The following is an 18551-nucleotide window of genomic DNA, read 5'->3' as shown; positions in this document are numbered from 1 at the left end:
CCGTTTTATGATTGTCTGCTGAGATAGGACCATTCTTCTAGATCTAAAAGTATGATCCAATTAGCGCGAAGGAAACTTCCAACAGTTGCAAAACAAACGTTCTGCTGAACGCAGCCAAAGATCGTGAGTTTGCTATTCGGCAATTTGATCACGTGACCTGTTTTTAGCGAATAGTAAGCTCGCAATGCTCGACGCTTGACGCTCTCATGTAATGGCACCGTAAGCCCGGATCCTCATACGGGCAACGTCTCTGACGCCGAGAGCTGATTGGTTTCACCAAAGAGCGCTGTTGCCCGTATGAGGATCCGCGCTAATGGCACCTTTAAAGGTAGTTTATCCATGCTGACGCTCGACTCAAGCATCAATTTGATCACGTGACGAGTATAAAAAACACCTTTGCACTGACTCAATCGTTGTATTCGCACCCATCACATAACGTTTAAGAGGTGATTGGTTACCGCGTCAAAACATTTCTTGGCAAAACATGTAACTCACAATCAGCTACAAATAGAACTGACCTATTGATGCCATTGGTAATCGTGGTGATTTATCATTGTCTTGTTGTCCATCATCGTCCCAGCTGTAGCTATAGCAGGCCAGCCTGTCTACACCTGGCTAGCAAATATATCTGCTGTGTTATGGTTAAGTTATATTTGTAAACTGTAAATTTATTATACCGTCATTTCATATTAGAAACCGTTATTCGCAGAACGATCGAATCGTCTGTGAAATTAGTGATACCTATTTTTCTTAGCGATATTTGAGCGTCTAACGCATTCATATCGTATTTACACAATGGACGAATACGATGAACCTTCTGACGTCGAGATGGTGCCTTTCGATGAAATAGAGAGATCCAAAGCAATATTAAAGCCAGAATTACAGGTAACAGAAATGAAGGATTTTAATTGATGTGTATGTTAACATAATTTTCAGGTTGTGTTTCAAATTACACTTCTAAATTTTTTTAGGTACAGACATTAGAGAATAATTCTGAAAAATCAATAGACATGTCAGATATAGATATATTTAGCAAAGAGGAAAGATTGAAGTTAGAGGAACGAGCGAAGCGTTTTGGCTTGAAGGAAAAATGCAAGGAATTATCAAATTTAGAAGACGATCTATATAGCAGGTATAAGATACTTCATTGATTCGGTAAATTGATTTGGTAAAAGCAATTGCTGCTACCTCATATACTTATGTAATGATTGCAGCATGGGTATTGCGGATGATGAGAACTCAAAGAATGTTAGATTGAATGTAATACACATGAGAGGAACTGAAGATATGAGCACCAAAGATATATTCAAATATTTCCAAGATTATGCTCCAATGTCAATTGAATGGATCAACGATGTATCATGTATGATTCAAAAACTTAATTTTATTTGATAAAATGACTATACTGATCGTTTCCTATTGATATTTTGATATATAATTTGTAATATTACAGGTAATGTAGTCTGGTTTGATAAAGAAATGGCAGGTAAAGCTATGATGGGATTATCTAAGAAAATTTTAGGTAGTATTGCAAAATACTCGGATCGAGAGAACAATTCCGAGAATATGAAAGACGACACAGTGAAAGCAGATGAAGAAAACGAATCTATCAATACTGATAAGAATGGAAAGGAAGACAATTGCATTAGCATTAAAGATATTGATTATCCATTACCTCCTGGTATATGGAGAAAAGGTATCGATTATCCAAAATCTAAAGGAATCTACTTGAGATTCGCTACCAAGGCGGACAAAAAACAGGTCAACGCAGAGAAACGAAGTGAATACTATAAAAAATACGGAAATCCCAACTTTGGAGGTAAATGCAATTTTGCATAGCAAAATCAAATCTGAATTAAAAATCACAAAGACATATGGTAAAATGGTTTTGTTTCTATGTAAATATGTAGGTCTTAAAGGAATTTTAACAGAATCTCGTAAGCGTATGTACAAGCAAATAAAACAAAATAAATGTGAATCATTGGACGAGGATCAGGATCAAACAAAAAATCCGTGGGGTGCGTTATCCGAGACATGGGGTTCGAATGAGATTGTGGAGAATGATTTTCTTCCAAGGAATGGTGTTAGAGACCAAGGACGTAGCATAAAGGAAAGATTGGGTCTCAAATGCTCGGAAAAGGATGTGGTAGCTGAAGAATCGGGTGAGGCCAGTTCGAGCGATAGCGATAGTGATGAGAGTTGGTGTAAACGGAGTAAAATTCCCCGCATGCGAATGCACGCCGATGATGAGGAGGAAAAAGTACAGAAACGTCGGGCAAAACTTCGATTCCAAGTTAGTTTTTATCTTTTTAGAATTTTTTCTTAATTTGTTACAAGTTGTGTGTATCCAAGATATATCTTTTTCTTTTAGATGATTCTGAATAACTTAAATAATAGCGGTGACTTACGATCAAAGTTGGGAAAACCGAAAGCTAAAATGCAATATCGCGAGCCCATTCAAGTAGTGGTTACAAATACGAATGCAATAAATTCGAAACGTGATAATTCCGGGATAATTCGGCAGCAGGGCCACCAGAATGTGAAAGAAATACACTCGATGGAACGAGAAGAAGGAGAATGGCAGGAATCGGAAGAAGAGGATGGACGTGAAGAAGACAAGGAGGAACAGAGGCTTGGCCAGATGAACATAGAGGTAGAGCGAGAAGAAGGAGAAGAGGAAGAAGAAGGTGAACACAATGAAGATGAAGAGGATAGCAGCGAAGAAGATGTGCCTGCAAAGGAGATTCAAGGCCCTAAAGGCAGTGTGATAAAAGTAGTCCCGCCCAAACCGCGTATTGCATCCACTGTGTGGGCAAGATTGAATCATGCAAAAAGCGAAGTTAGTGACAACTATTTAAAAAACAGGTAAGGAAATAATTTAGTTAATGTTATCTACTTAAGATACGACAAACAGTATAATTTTTCTCAATCGTATATTTTCATTTCCAACTACAAGTTGGCAAAAAAACGGAGGCAGTATGTGTTTCACTGAGATCGCTTGGTTATCAAAAATCTCCACAATTGCAATGTATTTTCTTATCAATTTTTATTGGAATAAATATTTCATATACCCTAATTAATTGTTAAAATTAAATATTCCGACAATACTCTTTTTTTATCTTGCTGATTTTGTTAAAGTGTAGATGAATACTATAGAGCACATATAATACTTTGTGTTATATAAATTGTAATATACATAATGTTTTTAATGTGCCAGTATCTTTGGAAAAATGCGCATCTTTTTTAAATGTATGTGTATAACTTACTATTATATAATAATTCTTAATATGGCTCAATCAGAATAAATCAATAAATAAAAGAAGGGCTACGAACCAATTATAATGTAAAATATTTAATAATTTAAAAATCGTACATACAAACGTTTCGACACCGATCGGGTCATTTTCAATGTAAAACAACAAAACATTATCACATAAATTATCGAAAATTTTCGGTCACATTATAATGTCCAGTATGCGGTCCATATGTAAAAATAACTTAAAGGTGATCTCATCTCATCTTTCATAATTCTTACGTTATGGAACATAATTCTTAACGTTATGGAACATAACGTCGCTGTAAATCGTCGAGGATATATCCAACAGTATTATGGCTTATTTTAAATATTACTTTGTTAATTGCGTTTTCTTCTCGGCGTCTAATTTACATCATTAAGACAATTTAAGAATTATGAAAAATGAGATGAGATCATCTTTAAGTTATTTTTACATATGGACCGCATACTGGACATTATAATGTGACCAAAAATTTTCGATAATTTATGTAATAATGTTTTGTTGTTTTACATTGAAAATGACCCGATCGGTGTCGAAACGTTTGTATGTACAATTTTTAAATTATTAAATATTTTACATTATAATTGGTTCGTAGCCCTTCTTTTATTTATTGATTTACTATTATATGTATTTTTACGTATACATTTGCAAGCGAATTTACGAATTCTGTTTTTTTAAAGGCCATCAAACAGCCGCGATTTGAGGAGTACCCTAAAAGGTGGTGACCTGCGATCACGTATCGGAAATCACACCAGAGGACGTTCTCCGTTGAGAATAGAAGTAAAAAACGACAAATACACAAAAGACAATAGCGGCGGAGATTGATCCCTGTACGAACAATCTAATTGTTCAAAAGCTCGAAACTTGTAAAAAGTGCAGATGTATTGTTTTAAGACTTTTTCGTAACATTTTATATCGGCTATGGTGGAATATAGTTGTGAATTAGCATATAGGTATATATGTATTCAAGTTTACATAATTTACAGGCTTAATGTGAAGTTTTTCTTTTTTCATCATTGAAAAGATTGCAATTTTTTTTACACACATGCATGTATCATGTATCATGAGAAGAAGAAAATATTGATATATGTAAAATTTTTATTTTGTACTATACGTTAATAATCGATCTTCCAGTAATAATCATTGTTTTTATTATTAGACAGATAATGAATGCTTCCGATAATATCACGTGTGATGAAATTTGATGACATAGATCATGTATTTACAAACTAATGTATATTTCTGTGAACAGAAAAGAAAAACGGATTTTGAACAACTAAGTACTTCGACCGAAATATTTATGCAATTATGGGAAAAGAAAAATTTCGAAGAAATTTCTCTTATATTGCTTCGAAGTTATGATATAAAACAATGTACCTTTTGCACGAAGAATATCATACGAAAGTATAGTTTCGTAAGCTCTTAGAAACAGCATCGCGTTTCTCAGATGATGAATTGAAATATTTTGTAAAAGCAATTCTGATAATTTAGGATAACATATTACTGCAAAAAAAGAAAGAGATAAATGATGAAAGAAATAAATATAAATAATGATAATCTGTATGTTGTGTTACATTCATACCATTTCTCTGATACATTCTCTTATCATTGAATTTTCCGGGCGTGACCGATATATCGTGTATGACGATAAATTATGAAAAGCTATGTGAAAAGCGCATTAAAATTTTATTTTATTATTTTTCAACATGATGTAACTAAAAACCAAACTAGTGTTGCTTCATAATTTAAAATTAAAAAATTTACAGGGACAAATAACACAGTGAAGATAATTGGCCAATAGAATCTCTTTTTATATTAGCACAATAATAACTGGAATAGCTATTTAAAATACAATAATCGATAATGATTAATTAACATGAATTATGACGTTACGGATAACAATCATTTGGAACAGCAATCGAGGTAATAAAGAAATCGGGTAAAGAACACAGTAAGTACATTTATTTCTTAAATAGCTGCTTAGCTACATTCATAGGTTCTCATTTATAAATTTCTCCGTCCAATATTATATTTTTGAAAAAATAATTCCAAATCGAAATGATTGTATTCGATTCGATTGTAAATATCAAAACGATCCATTCACCACTTTTGCGGCTAAGTTTTAATCTTATACTGTATCATGTTTCATATTTATCGAATGAACAACGCATTATTAAAGATTACATATTTAATTTTATTCGCATATTCGATTATGCCTCCGTCCACACGATGATTTTGCGTCGAATTATAGCGAACATAAAATTATGTTCGCTATAAGCAGAATTAAAATTTAATCTGATTTAATTTTGGGTTTCTAATTACTTAATTTATTGTATTCATTGAATCGATCTATTTTTAATAAAATTTCCCTGAAAATTATAAATTTAGCATATTTAAGGAGCAAATCCGATTAATACAATCGATCCAACGCGGCAGAATAATCCACCCTGATTAAAAGCATTACAGTTTCAGCTCTACAATCTTGTTAGTTAAATAATAAGATAATATTTACCATCGTTTTATAAACGCTATGAATGCAGCTTCGGCGACAAGAAACTATCAATGATTCACAGCGACACAATTGAAACGGACAAGACGATATCTTTCACGATATTGCCGTTCGGGGATTCGATATGATTAGAATTGGAACGACAAGAAACCGAGGGATAGAAACAATCTCGGGGGACGAAATGCTGGCCTTTTTATTTAATCGAAAAGCTAAGAGGGCCACTCAGTCGAACCGCAGCTTTATAGGCTTTTGCGTTCCAAATTGTTTCAAGCGTTGATTGCGATGGTATAAATACATCTTCCCGCGATGGAATTCTTGCCGCAGATATCTCCATACGTTTGCTGCGCACAATGTGAAAAATCCGATCTTGCCCGTCGTTGAAGAGGCGGTCGTGCAGCCCTTTCTCTTCAAAGGCTTCTTTTTCCTCCCCTCCTTCACTTCTATTCTACGTAAAAACGCTAAATAATTTAGTCAACCACTCGTTAACTCGAAAATTAACAACGGTCATTCTACAAGTCGAGGAAACGGCATATTACTTCTCCTTCTTGCTCCGCTGCCTCTCTTTCTACTCTTCTTTACAAGTTCAATGATACAGCCGTCGAAATAACATTGAAAATCGACAGACGAAAATATTCCGTGAATGCTCCGGATATACGAGAATCGGCAACAACAAGTACACATACATAACTTTAAGTATATTAGGCCAGATGATATCGACAATGTCTCACCGATATATTACGCGTAACGTTCTACGTTCATCGTCTCAACATTTTCCCCAAAACACTTGTTTTTTACCACACCTTGTGTATCACAACCCAAGTAGCACACAACGCCTACAAAGCGTTAAGAAAGGACTAAAGTGTATATAAGCGGTTTTTTAACGCTTTGCAGGCGCTGCTGTGCTACTTGGGAATCTATATACTACGTATCCAATTATCATTGACAGCGAGAGCTTTGATTTCTCGTCGGCTTACAATTTCGCTGAGCGTACGATTTTATCATCGCCCATGATCTACGATATTATACGAACTGTTTAAAAGGCCTCGGACCTGAAAGAGCATTCTTCAAAAGAACTCGATATACGGATCGCATCCGTTGATGTAACAGGTGTCTTATTTAACTCTGTAGTGACATAAGATCATAAAAGACTCCGTCTGCGGACCCAGCGTGGTTAAACGTTTTACAGGGAGAAAATAGCTGAATATGTATATTAAATTCTAACATATTACCGTAAACTGGTATGAACTGGTTTTCTGTCAAGACGAATTAAACTCTCCATAAAGAGATCGCACTCACCATATATTATTAGTATATGATTTTTAGAAATCTCAATTGCAAGATTTAGCATATCCAATTTAATTTAAATTTTTAATTTAACTCTATCACGGGAAGAGCAACGTGTAAGAAATAGAAGCACAATACATATGTATGTATCTATCGGAAGTAGTTCTTTGTACTCGCGTGTGGAATACTCATATAATGGCTAAGATCCATTTGTGGATCATTGGAAGATTGATATACATTTACTTTACTTTGACTTACACGTACAACTAAAACCATCCGAATTAGTCATCCCCTAGCATCATCTAACGCGGAATGACCTAATTTAGAATCTGTCATTATAAAGGATTTACCTAGTAATTTCATTTTGGAAGAAATTATGCCTGTGTGTACGTCGTGAGGTAATTGAACTACTTGCCACCTAATTGTAATTTATTCGCGTTTTCGTAATCAAGACTTGTACCGCGCAAGAAAACTGTAAACCGCGAGAGATTCCTTAACTCTTTTGTCCACGACAATTTGCCAAACGAATTCGCACAACGGATAAACATCGAAGGAAGATAAATATGTATTAAATCAGAGACGGAGATGACAGATGAGATTGAAATCATGACATTATGATAATGATAGAACATTATTCGCTGTTATGTCTCTCGCATTCTTAGGAAGGAGGCGAGGCGCATCAGCATAAATCAGCCTCAACGAGAATCCGTAATCACTAGAAATGCATCTTAGATCTAGATAAGAATCTTACGAACAATGAATTTTTATTATTAATTTATTTTTTTAATTCTTTAATTATTATTATTAGATTATCGAAGAACGTGAAGATCGGTAACAGTTAATAGAGGAAGTAAATACTTTTGTCCCTGTTTTAGTATTGTTTTCCTTCACTTCTTTTTTTCTTAATTTTCACTTCGTCTCTCACAACCTATAGTTTTCTTGGGAACAGGATTGAAAAAATTCTCTATGTATTCACAATAAGGCCGAATGGAGCTATTGATATCTGTCAACAAATTCGATTTCTATAGCGATTCAAATTGACTTTATCGTAAATATAGATTTTGGATTGTGATATTGATTTTGGAAGGCTCTAAGAGCGGATGAAAGGTTCAAACGATGTAATAACATTTTGTAAAATTTCCGAAATACTAACTTGGGACTTTCTTCTACATGTTATTCAAATTTTCACTTTAATTCTCATGACTCGGGCACCGTCGTTACTATCACACGCTCAGAAAGAAGATCACGATTTTCTTTTTAACATAAATTATGTACTAATATTTTCGTAAACGCGCCGATTATTGCACGTCGCGTATTCGCTATAACGTTGACTATTATAAACAGATTAAATACCAAAAGAAATTCTGCCACACACGTACGTACATATGCACGCAACACAGTCATACGTACACACATAAGACGAAAAACATCATACGAAATGAATTATACGAATGCGCTACAAGTGTTCGAATCTCGTAAACGTAGAGTGAACGTTTAGTGTATCGATATTCTCGATATCTACGATATTTCCGATATCGAGGCACGATAAGCCGAATATATTGCCTTAGTTACGCCATACAATTACCCGTTGTAATCTCAACCATTTCACTTTCAGAAGGTAAAAGAAATAATTCGAGAAGAAACGATGAAATGAAGATAAAGTGTTTCGCGCGTCACGCCTCGTCACGCTCGCAATTAAATCACAGACAGACGGTATGGTACGGTACGACGATGATAAATTAAAAATACATGTTGTACCAATTGATATTATGCTATGGTCGGTATAACATAAGAAACACTATATTTGCTTTCTCCGAGTAAGGACATGCGAATGTACAAGCGTATGCGCGGCATTGCGACTGTTTCACTCACCCGATTAATCGGCTCGATTAATCGTTCGTTGATCAATGAACTAAATCTTTCATCAATATCCTAGTATTTTTATATCATCGGCAATTCAAGCGGCGATGAAGTGGCGATGATTGTTAAAAGCACGCTTTCTTCATATCAATTCCGTTATTGTTCGTTTTCTGTGCCATTCTATTCTTTTTTCAGTTCATAACGCGTATCCGCTATTGCGATTCTGGCAACAGCATGCCTGATGAAAAGAAAGGGAAGTAACATTCGATTGTCAGCGCATTAAGAGACTGGCGATACGATAAAAGACGAATTTAACAATTACCAGTCGACTACATAGCGTTCTCTTGATGATTTTTTTGGAACAATAGAGTTTCCTCAAAAATATATTGTTTTAATATTTCTTTTGGAAGATCATCCAACTCCATGTCAAACTTAAACGGTTCTTCTGCCACAGGCTGAAATTTACGAGTACAATATTACTTGTAATTACAATTAACATTCGTGACTGCAATTTTACTGCATATAGAAATATACCTCATCGGTAGGGTCATAATATTGCTCCAAATAGGGATGCGTCAACGCATCTTCCACCACGATACGCTTATTAGGATTGAACGTCAACATTTTGTCTAGGAGGTCCAAGGCTCTTGGATCGGCATTGGGGAAAAGACTCGTCCACGGTACCTTTGGTTTATATGGCAACGATTGGAGATAATTCCGTGCCTAAAATCATTATGCTTTAATATCACTATGTTATAAATGTAACATGCGAGTCGGCGAGCGTATAAAGTGCAGCAATACAAGATGCACATATATTCTTGGATTAGATTCTATGAGATGTAAAAAAAAGAGATAAATGTAAGCATCCAGTACTTTCTCATTTATGATGCACTCGAGATCCTCCGGCGAGGGCGATCCGAGAACACCGAGAATGTGATTCAACTGATCTAGATAGTGTTTGCCGGGGAATATTGCTCGTCTCGAGAGCATCTCCGCCAGAATGCAGCCTACCGACCAAATGTCTATGGATTTGGTATAACCCTGTGTCAAGAAAACTATGTTAGAGCCACGTAGACGCGTGAAATGTGCACGGTCCTCATTCCTCGAATGTGTTTTTACTTGTGAGACGAATACCTTGGAATTAAGCATGATTTCCGGAGCTCTGTACCACCTCGTGGCCACATATTCCGTGAGGAAACCCGCGTGATTGTGCTCCGGATCCGCGACTCTCGCTAGACCGAAATCGCAGATCTTAAGGTCACAGGTGGTATTCAACAGCAGATTACTCGGCTTCAGATCTCTATGTAACACGTTCGCCGAGTGTATATACTTCAACCCCCGCAATATTTGGTACAGAAAATAACATGTGTGGTCGTTACTAATAGCCTGCAAGACGAGAATTTTATTTGGACGTTTCATTAAATTTGCATTGTTTTTTTTTCCTCTTTAACCTTTAACATAAGTCTACAGAATGCATGCCAATACTTACTTGTGTCTTTAGTAATTTATAGAGATCAGTTTCCATCAGACATTGAACGATATATACGTCTTTCATTTGCTCCATAGTCGGCGCTCTTAATATATCCCTTATATCTATTATCTATTGCGAGAGAGAACGCGATATATTAATAACGATACTTTGTAAAAGGTATGCTTAGCGTAAACTGTTGGGGCGTCCAACTTACGTTCTCGTGCTTAAACCTTGTGAGAATTTTTATTTCTCTTAAGGTTCTCTGACTATACGTTTGATGTTCGAAAGGCGATATTTTTTTTATGGCTACTTTCGTTTTGGTGAGGTTGTCGTAGGCAGATCTGCAAGAAAACATTATAAAGGTACACCTAGCCACATTTATTATTCAACGGAGATCTCTTTGGTCCGCGTTGCTGCTCCAGGCGCCTCATAATTCTCGAATTATCCTACAGTACATCTTGGGTCATATGAATAAAATAAAGTTTTTTTCAGCAAACAGTAAAAAGTAGAAGAGCAAATATTTGTTTCAAAATAAAAGTGCAGGATAAAAACAATGCAATTTGCACGAGTAATCCTTTGCTACAAAGGCAATAGAGACTCCACACTCCTACATCTTTTATTCGCAATTTATTTCATACACTCATGATTTAATAATTGCAACAATTTTTTCACGTACTTGCGAATCCAAAATTTATTTCTTGAAAGAAGATTAATAAAGATAGGAAGATTAATAAAAATAATAAAATAACAGATAAAAAGAAAAAATTCCTTTGTAAGTATAAAGAAATATCTTTGAAATAAGAAGAATAAGCAATTTATTTTAAAATAAAATAAATCGGAGAAAATTTTGATAAATAAAAAGACGGTTTTTATTTCGTCATATTTTTCAGTTTTTAAACTTTTTTTTATATACATATATTCGTTTCGTATTTTATTCGCGATGGATCGCATAAAAGCGTAAAAAAATATTTATATATTATACAATATATACATAAAATTGATATATTTATAAATGATATAAAGTATATTACAATTATATAGATAATTATATATATAATATAAATTGTATGTATATATTTATATTATTGAATATGTTAAAACAAATATATTCGATGGCAAGAGAAAACATGCAAGAAATATACATTTTCCCAAGTAGAAAATTAAATTATATATGTAAATGAAATTTTCTTCTATTCATATATCCCCATAAACTTGCTTCACGACAAAAGCGAATGCCTTTATCTGTCTGTTCGTCAGAGCGCAAGCACAAATAATCTAATATCTTTATTTATATTTTTCAGAACACATTCCCTTTCGGTGACTAGAGACTGGAGACTGGAGCAGTCGCTTTATTCATTCGGCGCATTTGTTTTATCTTTTCTGCTATCGTCTGGAAAGCTTGACCTAACTCAGTGTGAGTTTATCCATAGAGAAACTTGTGTCTTTGACGATATCGCGGTAGTAGGATGTGGTTCGCGCGCGATACAAGATTCTTAGCGATAAATCAAATTCACTCGATTTTATACGATGTGTCCAGATGTGTTACATGTTACATCAGAAGCCGCGACTGGAAGTTCCGATTGATCGAAACGACTACATCGTTAGATATCAATTAAGGAACAATGGTAATCCAATCAATCCCTTGAAATAACATTTTATTATTTTTAATTTCACGTATATAAATATGTGTAAATCAATCCATTTCTGCGGTTTTCAAAGTAAATATCGTCTGTATTTACGTTTATGTATTTAGAAAATAACATTTTATTTACTTTTTAATTTCACGTCTATCAAAATGTAAATCAATTTCTGTACTTTCAAAATAAACATCGTCCATATTGACGTATGCATTTAGTAAATAACAAATTAAATTTAAATCAAATTTAATATATTTTCTTGAGTTAAATTATTTAATTCCATTGTTTTAGTCTCTCTCTCTCTCTCTCTCTCTCTCTCTCTCTCTCTCTCTCTCTCTCAAATTAACGATATATTGGATATGCAGAGCAGTGGCTATCTAAAGAAATTATTAAAAATAACTCAAATTAGGTATACCTGAGAGATGGGCTCGATATATTGTACTTTTGGATAAATCTATTAAAACTCTAATCTTTATTTAATCTTATCCATTGCGATAGATAACAGAATATGGAGACATCAAAAAGAGTAATTAAATAAGTGAAAAATGCAATAAATAATTTTCTTTGTTATAACACTGTTAAATTCATAACTCAAATTATATCCAATTTGAATTATTTTTAATAATTTTTATAAGTCATCATTGACTCAATATGTCGTTAATTTATCTAAAACAAAGGAAATTGTTTAACTCAAAAAAATGTATTAAATTTAATTCAAGTTTAATTTATTATTTACCAAGTACCATATGTTAATATGAACGTTGTTTACATTGAAACTAATCATAGAAATGGATTGATTTACATTTCGACACACATAAAAGTTAAAAACAACAGAATGTTATTTACAGCTTAAGAGATCGAATTATCATTGTTCTTTTGATATCGAATAGTGAAGTAGCGTTATCTTTTTAGAAAGATTTTATTACCGATAAATAATATTAAAATTATACAAGGATTATTAAAATGGTGCCTTGAAAATTTATATTCATTTCATTAAAACAAGAAGATTAAAAGGAGAGATTAAGATAAGAAAAGCTCGAAGGATCAGGATACATCAAAGGCAACGCGAGTTAGAGGAAATCCCTTTTTAGTCGCGTATAAGTCGAGGCTCCGATATTTTTATTCGACATCAATATTATCAACGCAACATCATAATTATAGAAAAATCAATTCCGAATTTCTCAAAGAATCTACCGTCAGATAGCGTCGGGATTATTTAAACTCGCGAAACGGAATTCTCTCCGAAATATCTTTTGGCGCGCAAAGATATTCCGTCGCTTCGCTTTCAATCTCAGTTCTGTTCTTGCGTAAGGAAACGTTACAATAACAAAATATACAACAGCAATAGAAAATATAACGAGAGATGCGAGGATAATTCCAGCGGAAAGCGCGCGAACGGTTCACCTTCTACGTAATTTAGCACGAATTCGTCGCGATGTAATTCGTGCTAAATCATAATCATATGTTAAATAGCAATACTTAGATGATAAAAACGATAAGATAAGATTAGTAATTCGCGAAAGTGAATTTTCATCTGATTAGCATGACGTATGGATGAACGCAAGAAGATAAAACGGGAGGAGATGGAAAAAGAAGAGGAAGAGAGAAAGAAAGGGGATAAGGAAATGTAGAAAAGACATGAATGGGAAAAATACGGTGAAAGGGGCGTGACGTGCGTTTGAAAGCGATGTAGAACGTGTGGAAGCATGATGCGTGCGTGTGTGCGTACGTCATGCGTGCGCGCGCGTGTGTACATAGGAGCGCGAGCGGCGAGCGGCGCGCGAACGTCGACGCGTACTCCGATCCGGCGGCTTTTGTCCGGAAGGGGGCTTTTGTCCTCGGGACGTGCTGGGACGTGCGATTCGAGGACACGGCTCTCATCTCGACGACTGTCGGCGATCGCGAGCCGCGGATCACTGTCTCCGTTCGCGTCGCCGCTCTCAAATGTTTATTGTCAGTCGACCTGTCAGATCGGAGGATCGGCCGGCCGCGACGGCGCGGCCGATCGAGCTGCCGATCGAGCGGTCGTGACACGATCAACACTTACACGACCATGCCGTAGGCGCCCTCGCCCATGTATGACAGATTCGTGTAGCGCGGCCCGACCTCGAACGTTTGCCCGCGCACCACCTCGCAATTCGGATTCACGCTCGCGGAACCCTCGCACGCCGCCATTTTGACAACTACTTTGCGGCACGGTGCGTCCTGCCTGGAGTTGTGGACTGTGGCTCGGCGAAACGATCCCCGCGCGATAAACTCTCGCCGAGAGAGCGACGCGCAACGACGCCGCGTCACTGACGCGATACTTGACGCCGCCGCGCTCTTCGGTCTTCCACCAGCCACGGCTATCCGCGCCCCGCGCCTTGGGTGGGCGCGGCGTGGGAAATGTAAAAGGCGGATAAAAACGAGCGCTCGCAACGCCCCTGTCGCGCGAAGGTGTAAGCAGCGATTAATCCCGCGGCCGGCGGCACCCGGATCCCGGACGATGACGATCCGAGTCCGATCCGCGAATGCTCCAAAGAGAGACAAAGACGCGGAATCTGTATTCTGTACACGTTCAAACTTAAGAAAGAGAGAGAAAGCGCGTGATTTCTTTGAAGTGACATAACATGAGGTTTTCTTTCTCTCTCTTTCTCTCCCTCTCCTCTCACTCTTTTATTCTTTATTCTCTCTCTCTCTCTCTCTCTCACCCTCTTTTCCATCTCTTTGTCTCAATATTAGGCACATGATATATGCCACTCTTCCTAGAAAATTGAAACAAGTTTTCCTTGATAGAAACACAAGTTATTATTATATATTGAATGAATAAACTGTAATAAATAACTGTTAAGATGTTATGCCTACTATTATCCTTGCCGTTCTTTTCACGTTTTCCATGCCTTTTTCGATTATATTAGGGTATCACAGAACATCGATAAGAGACGAAGCCATTGACAAATATTTGAACTCGTTCGAATGACGTCATGGCAAATTTGGCTGCTATCGAATCGTCGTATCGATTTGTTGCAATCGATTGTCGACTCGCAGTGACAGCTGGAGACGCAGAAGATGGTCATCAACAGTGATTACGGCAGTGTGTCAACCGGTGATTTATTTTATTATCGATATTTCAATAGCAATTAGTTCAGGAGTGTTATTAATAATTAACGAAACGAAATGAACGCACCTCCGACCTTCGAGTCATTCTTATTATACGAGGGAGAGAAAAAGTACGCTGATCTTTGATATTTATCGGGATCTAACCTCGATTTAGGTTCTAGAAACGATGTACGTTAATATTTGCGCTTTTTGTAGGATTATAAAGGAACAGGACACCAAAGTACCAAATGCTGCGATTTTTACGATTAACAAGGAGGATCACACGTTGGGAAACATGATCCGCAAGTGAGTAAATGTACGAGTGCATTACTTTGGTTCCTTTTTAGACAGCTAGCTAATTTTGTTAATTTCTTTCGGTTCTACAGTCAATTACTGAAGGATCCTCAAGTATTATTCGCTGGCTACAAAGTTCCTCATCCCCTGGAACACAAGTTTGTTATTAGAATACAGACAACCTCCGATTATACTCCACACGAAGCGTTTATGCATGCCATCACCGATTTGATCGCAGAACTCTCGTTGTTCGAAGAACGTTTTAAGGTACACTCTTTGACTCTTATATAAGATGTAAAGTTATAATATATGTATATGCATAATTGAAAGTACTTCTTTTTTAAGGAAGCAATAAAAGAGAAGAAAGAAGGCTTGGATTAAACAGTTGAGTCTACACATTTTATAGTTATATCTTTTTATATCTAGATTTTGATTTAGTCTATTAAAATGTATGTGTATTGAATATCACAGACATATAACAAACACAATCATGTAAATAATTACATCATGAAGGATTAGATTGAATCGAAGCAGAATGTTAAGAGGCTGGGAATTAGCTTAAACATGTTCGACTACTCTGTATGCCTTGTATTTGAGCATATTCCATTTTTGTAAATATTTAAAATACTTAAATAACTGTGAATAAATTTGTGTATCAAGTTGCATTCTACATCTTCAATTAATTATATTTGTATGTATGTCCTATAGACACAAATTTATGTGAGTATGAAATTGATTTTATTAAGGAAAACTTTTATTTATTATATTTTTCATCAGTAAGGGAAACTGAATATCCTGAGTGATATGAATTGTAAGGAAGGTATGCCTTAACATCTAGTACTATTAATAAAAAGATTCGCCTCTGCTGATAATATTGCCAGATACTGCATATATGATACAAATGTACAAATTGAATTCGAGTAATGACATTTTTTATTATATCATTTAATATACATAAAAAACTACAATAAAACAATTGCATTAATCATAATTACCATTTCTTTATAATTATCATACACACAATAACATATTTATGGTTATGATTTAGATATTAAAATACTAGTACGCAAAATGAATGATTGCGTTTTATAATTAAAGTTGTAGGAAGTTGAAGAATAGTTCATTTTATTTCTTCCACAAAATGTGGATCTTGATTAAAATCTATCAACCATTTAGATGCAGTATTAGTGGTCGGTAAAGTAATAAGTTTCTTCAAAATTTTATATACTTTAGGACTATGATAATATACAGCTGCGGCAAATTGCCTCATATATTCACTATAAGTTTTCTTAGTAATACCAGTCTCATTATTTGCAAATTCATGCAAAAATAATTCTTTCCTTTCCTCACAGATGTACTTGTTAATAGCATCTTTTATCATTTTCATACTATCACTTTTTTCTTCAGTTTTTTTCTTTTTCAGACATTCCTCCAAGTCCTTAATTTTGTCATCACGTTGTTTCAAGCGTTTTCTCAAACTTTGTATAATTTTTTCTGATTCATCATAGCTCCGTTTTAATGTTTGCACACCAATTTCTCTTTTTAAAGTACATGACAAATTTGCTTTTTCCTGTATAAGATAATTATGTTTTTATATAATTAAATTATAATTATATTTTTAAAATATAACTATCCATTTAATTTATAGCATAATAAATCTTTACTATATAATTACCATTTTAAGATTTTCATTACTAATATCAAGCGGATCAACTTCGATGTTTAACATATTTGGCAAGATCTCTTTTTCCTAATAAAAATTCTTTTGTAAATAATTTATATTACATAAACTTATTATTAAAATAGATTTAATATGATAAATTTATAAAATTTACTTACTAATTCAACTAATTGATACTGAGATCCTTTAGACTGGCACTCTTCAAATATTGTTGGAACAGCATCCTTATTTAACATATTTCGTATAGATTTAAATGTAGTAGATTCACTAAAACATTCTGCTGCAAAATGTTTACTGCATATTCTAGAATGTTGAGTAATATCTGAAGTCCTTAAAATATTAGATGGAATTGCTGAAATCCATTGTTTGCGTAAAGTTTCAACTTTAGGAAAACTAAAAATAAAGTACATGAAAGAGAAAAATAAACATTTTACATTTTTTACAATACTTCCTATACCTTAATTATACATTTTTTTTTAACTTAATAACAATATACACATACGTTTTAGTTAATTTTACTTATATTTACCAATGAAAAGTAATAATGTCGCCTTTTATCCATAAACTTTTACAGTTACTAATACAGCAAGTAACAACCATTTTTTTATTTTTATTTTTTTTAAATATCAAGCAATATAATGTAAAGGTAGTATTTTTTTTAATTTTTCCTCCAATTGGAGGAAGTGTAATGTATCTTCTACGGTTTCGCGTATTTCAACAAACACAGTCTCCTTTTCTTTTTTAGGTTAAAACCATTGACATCAAAAGGTCTAGACGTTACACTAATGTAATTCACTTTGGTAAAGGTCTAATAGAGGGTAATCAAAAATCGATGGAATTATAGTCATTCGACGCGTTTTTGCATAAAACGAAAAAATCTGGCAGAAAAAAGCGTCGCTCTGCCCCGCGAACCGAGATATTAAACGTTAAAGTTCACAACTATTCAGATTAGGATATCTGTCATACCGACATGTTTATTTTAAAGAATGTTAGATTCATAAAAAAAAAAAAACACAAAAATATTGTCTAAAAACACAAAAAGTCATTGCTTTAAAAACACAAAGTTACTACCTAAAAATACAAAAAGTCACTGCTTTAAAAACACAAAGCTTGCTTTCCAGCAAGGACACAGTCAGATACTGTGTAACACAGTGAGTCGTTTCATCCTTGTTTAATGTTGACCAACAACAAGGATAAAACGACTCACTTACACAGTGTCTGACTATGTCTTTGCTGGAAAGCAAGCAAAAGTATTGTCTAAAAACAGAAAAAGTCACTGCTTTAAAAACACAAAAGTACAGTCTAAAAACACAAAAAGTCACTTCTATAAAAACACAAAGGTACAGTCTATAAAAACACAAAAAGTTACTGCTTTAAAAACACAAAGGTACTGTCTAAAAATACAAAAAGTCACTGCTTTAAAAACACAAAAATGACTTTT

General features: G+C 34.6%; 4 protein-coding genes across 4 annotated transcripts; 2 read left to right on the top strand and 2 right to left on the bottom strand.

The window, feature by feature from the left end:
- Positions 1-381: 381 nt before the first annotated feature.
- LOC108724087 (nuclear cap-binding protein subunit 3) lies at positions 382-4278 on the top strand. The gene is made up of 7 exons (XM_018450257.1): positions 382-885; positions 972-1132; positions 1215-1363; positions 1454-1819; positions 1911-2293; positions 2372-2865; positions 3977-4278. The coding sequence occupies exons 1-7, from the start codon at positions 796-798 to the stop codon at positions 4119-4121; spliced, it is 1788 nt and encodes a 595-aa protein (XP_018305759.1). The 5' UTR covers positions 382-795; the 3' UTR covers positions 4122-4278.
- Positions 4279-9115: 4837 nt separating this feature from the next.
- rl (Mitogen-activated protein kinase rl) lies at positions 9116-14512 on the bottom strand. The gene is made up of 8 exons (XM_018450267.1): positions 14105-14512; positions 10635-10761; positions 10439-10549; positions 10084-10335; positions 9823-9990; positions 9484-9672; positions 9272-9404; positions 9116-9187 (listed from the first exon to the last, which is right to left on the bottom strand). The coding sequence occupies exons 1-7, from the start codon at positions 14230-14232 to the stop codon at positions 9279-9281; spliced, it is 1101 nt and encodes a 366-aa protein (XP_018305769.1). The 5' UTR covers positions 14233-14512; the 3' UTR covers positions 9116-9187; positions 9272-9278.
- Positions 14513-15080: 568 nt separating this feature from the next.
- On the top strand, positions 15081-16088 carry Rpb11 (DNA-directed RNA polymerase II subunit RPB11). The gene is made up of 4 exons (XM_018450261.1): positions 15081-15266; positions 15352-15441; positions 15522-15696; positions 15775-16088. The coding sequence occupies exons 1-4, from the start codon at positions 15214-15216 to the stop codon at positions 15808-15810; spliced, it is 354 nt and encodes a 117-aa protein (XP_018305763.1). The 5' UTR covers positions 15081-15213; the 3' UTR covers positions 15811-16088.
- Positions 16089-16516: 428 nt separating this feature from the next.
- Positions 16517-17817, bottom strand: LOC108724092 (THAP domain-containing protein 1). Its single transcript, XM_018450263.1, has 4 exons — positions 17640-17817; positions 17269-17503; positions 17105-17179; positions 16517-16999 (listed from the first exon to the last, which is right to left on the bottom strand). Exons 1-4 carry the CDS (start codon positions 17708-17710, stop codon positions 16550-16552), a joined length of 831 nt encoding a protein of 276 aa, XP_018305765.1. The 5' UTR covers positions 17711-17817; the 3' UTR covers positions 16517-16549.
- Positions 17818-18551: the final 734 nt, after the last annotated feature.

The sequence above is a fragment of the Mycetomoellerius zeteki genome, unplaced genomic scaffold, assembly GCF_001594055.1.
Source record: "Mycetomoellerius zeteki isolate Tzet28-1 unplaced genomic scaffold, Tzet1.0 scaffold274, whole genome shotgun sequence".
NCBI classification, from domain to species: domain Eukaryota; kingdom Metazoa; phylum Arthropoda; class Insecta; order Hymenoptera; family Formicidae; genus Mycetomoellerius; species Mycetomoellerius zeteki.
This window is presented reverse-complemented; position numbering and strand designations above follow the sequence as displayed.

What these genes read in the sequence shown, in the direction of transcription:
- LOC108724087 (XM_018450257.1), top strand. Translation starts at nt 796, where the DNA reads ATGGACGAATACGATGAACCTTCTGACGTCGAGATGGTGCCTTTCGAT. An exon ending in GGGCAAAACTTCGATTCCAA is followed by an intron (nt 2,294 to 2,371) that starts GTTAGTTTTTAT and finishes TTTTTCTTTTAG; the next exon opens with ATGATTCTGAATAACTTAAA. An exon ending in GACAACTATTTAAAAAACAG is followed by an intron (nt 2,866 to 3,976) that starts GTAAGGAAATAA and finishes GTTTTTTTAAAG; the next exon opens with GCCATCAAACAGCCGCGATT.
- rl (XM_018450267.1), bottom strand. Translation starts at nt 14,232, where the DNA reads ATGGCGGCGTGCGAGGGTTCCGCGAGCGTGAATCCGAATTGCGAGGTG. An exon ending in GGCGCCTACGGCATGGTCGT is followed by an intron (nt 10,762 to 14,104) that starts GTAAGTGTTGAT and finishes GTTTTCTTGCAG; the next exon opens with ATCTGCCTACGACAACCTCA. An exon ending in CAAGGTTTAAGCACGAGAAC is followed by an intron (nt 10,550 to 10,634) that starts GTAAGTTGGACG and finishes CTCTCGCAATAG; the next exon opens with ATAATAGATATAAGGGATAT.
- Rpb11 (XM_018450261.1), top strand. Translation starts at nt 15,214, where the DNA reads ATGAACGCACCTCCGACCTTCGAGTCATTCTTATTATACGAGGGAGAG. An exon ending in TTATACGAGGGAGAGAAAAA is followed by an intron (nt 15,267 to 15,351) that starts GTACGCTGATCT and finishes CGCTTTTTGTAG; the next exon opens with GATTATAAAGGAACAGGACA. An exon ending in TTGGGAAACATGATCCGCAA is followed by an intron (nt 15,442 to 15,521) that starts GTGAGTAAATGT and finishes TCGGTTCTACAG; the next exon opens with TCAATTACTGAAGGATCCTC.
- LOC108724092 (XM_018450263.1), bottom strand. Translation starts at nt 17,710, where the DNA reads ATGGTTGTTACTTGCTGTATTAGTAACTGTAAAAGTTTATGGATAAAA. An exon ending in AGTATCAATTAGTTGAATTA is followed by an intron (nt 17,180 to 17,268) that starts GTAAGTAAATTT and finishes AATTTTTATTAG; the next exon opens with GAAAAAGAGATCTTGCCAAA. An exon ending in GTAATGAAAATCTTAAAATG is followed by an intron (nt 17,000 to 17,104) that starts GTAATTATATAG and finishes TATCTTATACAG; the next exon opens with GAAAAAGCAAATTTGTCATG.